A 3,238-nucleotide genomic window follows, 5' to 3' on the forward strand; every position below is an offset into this window, starting at 1 on the left:
CCGGCGCGCTGCAGCCCCGCGTCCTCCCCGGCAGCTCTACGACATGTTCTCCGGCGTCATGCAATACCTCCCCGGCAGACACAACCGCCTCTACCACCTCATCGAGGAGCTCAAGGCCTTCATCGCCACCCGCGTGGCGGCGAACCAGGCGTCGCTGGACCCCGCCTCCCCCCGCGACTTCATCGACTGCTTCCTCATCCAGAGCGAGAAGGTAGGGGGTGCCCACGGCCGGACGGGTGTCCGCGGCGGGACGGGTGCCCACGGCGGGACGGGTGCCCACGGCAGGACGGACGCCCGGCACCGGGCCCTGCAGCGTCACCCTCTTCCCCCAGGAGAAGAAGAACCCGGACAGCGAATTTAACAGCACGAACCTGATCCTCACCACGCTCAACCTCTTCTTCGCGGGGACGGAGACCGTCAGCTCCACCCTGCGCTTCGGGTTCCTCTTCCTCATGAAGCACCCAGAGGTGGAAGGTAAACCCCGCGGCAGGGGGGAGGCTGGCGCGGGGACGGCTGGTCTCCGCCGCAGCTCCGTGCAGCCAGGCGGTGGGCGGCGTTGCAAGGACCCGGAGCAGGGCTGCGCCTGCCCCTTGGTGCATGGCCGGGCCACCGGAGACCTGCCCGGGAAGGGCTCTTCCAGCAGCGCTGGTGCCCTGTGCATGCGGCCGTGGCTTGGTGCATGAGTCCGTGGCTCGGTGCATGGTTCTGTGTCTCAGTGCATGCAGCCGTGGCTTGGTGCATGGATCCATGCCTTGGTGCATGGGTCCGTGGCTCAGTCCCCGCGGCCGTGTTTTGGTGCATGCGTCCATGGCTCGGTGCATGTGGCCGTGGCTTGGTCCATGGGGCCATGATTTGTTGCAAGGGTCCATGCCTTGGTGCATGGGTCCGTGGCTCGGTGCACACCACTGTAGCTCGGTGCACTCTGCCGTGGCTCGGTGCATGGGTCCATGGCTTGGTGCACGCCGCCGTGGCTCGGTGCATGCGGCAGCGGCGCTCCGCCGGCCCCGGCACAGCCCCTCTCCCGCCCCGCGGCCCCGGCAGAGAAGGTGCACGAGGAGATCGAGCGCGTCATCGGCCGGCACCGCGTGCCCGCCAGCGAGGACCGCATGAAGATGCCCTACACGGACGCGGTGATCCACGAGATCCAGCGGCTGACGGACATCGTGCCCCTGGGGCTGCCCCACACGGTGACGCGGGACACCCCCTTCCGTGGCTACATGCTCCCCAAGGTACGGCCGGGCGGCGCGGGGCTGCCGGCAGTGCCCGACCCTGGCGTCATCCGTCCATCTGTCCATCCATCCGCCCGCAGGGCACCAACGTCTTCCCCATGCTGGGCTCGGTGCTGCACGACCCCAAGTACTTCAGCCACCCCGAGGAGTTCAACCCCGGGCACTTCCTGGATGCCAACGGCCGCTTCAAGAAGAACGACGCCTTCGTGCCCTTCTCCTCGGGTATCCGCGTCCCCCGCGGCGCCCGGCGGCCTGGTGGGATGCAGGGTGCAGGGCTGTGGGGCTGGAGCGGTGTCCTGGTGGGATTCAGAGTGTGAGGGCAGCAGGTCCTGGAGCATCATCCCCACGGGATGCAGAGGTGCAAGGATGGTGATGCACAGAGCATTGTCCTGGTGGGATGCAGAGGCACGAGGGCGGAGGTCCTGGAGCATCATCCTGGCAGGATGCAGGGGCACAAGGGCGGTGGGATGGGGAGCATCATCCCAGCCGGATGCAAGGTGTGAGGATGGCAATGTGCAGAGCCTCATCCCAGCGGGATGCAGGGGTGCGAGGGCAGTGGGATAGGGAGCATCATCCCAGCAAGGTGCAGAGGTGCGAGGATGGCGATGCACAGTGCATCATCCCAGCGGGATGCAGGGGATGAAGAGCAGCAGGGCCTGGATGTTCGTCCCACCGGGATGCGGGAGTGCGAGGGGTGTCAGCGTACAGATCATCATCCCGGCAGGCGCAGGGCGCGAGGGCGGCGGGGCGCGGACCGCCGTGCCGTGCCGCCGGTGACGGCCGCCGCCTGCCTTGCAGGGAAGCGTGTGTGCCTGGGGGAGGCCATGGCCCGCATGGAGCTTTTCCTCTACTTCACCACCATCCTGCAGAGCTTCTCCCTGCAGTCCCTGGTGCCGCCGGCGCAGATCGACGTCTCGCCCCGCCTGAGCGGCTTCGGCAACATCCCCCCCAGCTACGAGCTGAGCCTCATCCCGCGCTGAGCCCGGGCATCCCGTGCCGGCCCCCCCCAGCCGAGCAGCTAGAGCGCACGCAGCTAGGAATTACTCGGAATAGGGGGTTTGCTGGCATTTCCGTCGGCCGCGGGGGAGACGGGCGCAGCCGACGCTGGGAGCCGCTTGCAATCCTCATTAAAGTCCCTGCGCAGCAGCCGTTGCCTGTTTGGGCTCATTTTGCCCCAAGGCCGCCGGCACGTGCGAAGCCCCGGGCACGCGGCCGTAGCCCAGCGGGAAGCGGGCCCGGAGCGGGCAAAGTGCAAAGGGGCAAGCAGAGCAGCGGGGCGCCGGGGGCTTGCACAAGCGCGTTGCACAACCCCGCGGCGGCGTATTTAGCGGTGCAGCGAGCCGGGGCGCCGGAGCCGCCATGGAGCCGCTGGGTCCGGCCCTGGGTGCCGCCGCCGCCTGCCTCCTGCTGCTGCTGCTGCTGCTTTTGGGGCGACGCGCGCGGGGCCGCGGCCAGCTGCCCCCCGGGCCCTGGGCCCTGCCCCTGCTGGGCAACCTGCTCCAGCTGGACCTGGCCAACATCGGCAAATCCCTCCGGAAGGTGCTGGGGGAGGCGGGGTGCGGCGGGGCGATGCGGGGGGGATGCGGGGTGCGGTGGCGAGGATGCAGCGGAGGGATGCGGGGTGCAGCAGAGGGATGCAGGGTGCAGCGGAGGGATGCAGGGTGCAGTGGGGGGATGCAGTGGGGGGATGCAGGATGCAGCGGAGGGATGCAGCGTGCAGCGAGGGGGATGCAGGGTGCAGTGGGGGGATGCAGGGTGCAGCAGGGTGCTGCGGGGGGGACGCAGGGGCTCGGGGGGCTCCGTCCCCGCCGCCTCGCTGAGGGACCCGGCGCCGCCGCAGCTCGGGGCCAAGTACGGCCCCATCTACACGGTGCACCTGGGCCCGCGGCGCGTCGTGGTGCTCTGCGAGTACGAAGCCATCCGGGAGGCGCTGATGGAGCAGCCCGAGAGCTTTGCCGACCGCGGCGAGGAGGCCATCTACGACCGCCTCTTCCAGGGCTACGGTGGGG

At 69.5% G+C, this 3,238-nt stretch overlaps 2 protein-coding genes across 2 annotated transcripts in view; both read left to right on the forward strand.

The window, feature by feature from the left end:
- The window catches only part of LOC112961607 (cytochrome P450 2G1-like), a 16,153-nt gene extending 13,944 nt beyond the window's left edge, over positions 1-2,209 (forward strand). The window contains exons 7-9 of the mRNA XM_026056944.1: positions 1,042-1,229; positions 1,310-1,451; positions 2,028-2,209. Of these exons, the coding sequence (XP_025912729.1) occupies positions 1,042-1,229; positions 1,310-1,451; positions 2,028-2,209 (512 nt within the window). The remainder of the gene's footprint in view (positions 1-1,041; positions 1,230-1,309; positions 1,452-2,027) is intronic.
- Positions 2,210-2,588: 379 nt separating this feature from the next.
- LOC112961606 (cytochrome P450 2A11-like) overlaps positions 2,589-3,238 on the forward strand; it is a 3,893-nt gene continuing 3,243 nt past the window's right edge. Inside the window, exons 1-2 of the mRNA XM_026056943.1 lie at positions 2,589-2,768; positions 3,070-3,232. Coding sequence (XP_025912728.1) covers positions 2,589-2,768; positions 3,070-3,232 — 343 coding nt within the window. The remainder of the gene's footprint in view (positions 2,769-3,069; positions 3,233-3,238) is intronic.

This window comes from Apteryx rowi, unplaced genomic scaffold, assembly GCF_003343035.1.
Source record: "Apteryx rowi isolate R43461 unplaced genomic scaffold, aptRow1 scaffold_1349, whole genome shotgun sequence".
NCBI classification, from domain to species: domain Eukaryota; kingdom Metazoa; phylum Chordata; class Aves; order Apterygiformes; family Apterygidae; genus Apteryx; species Apteryx rowi.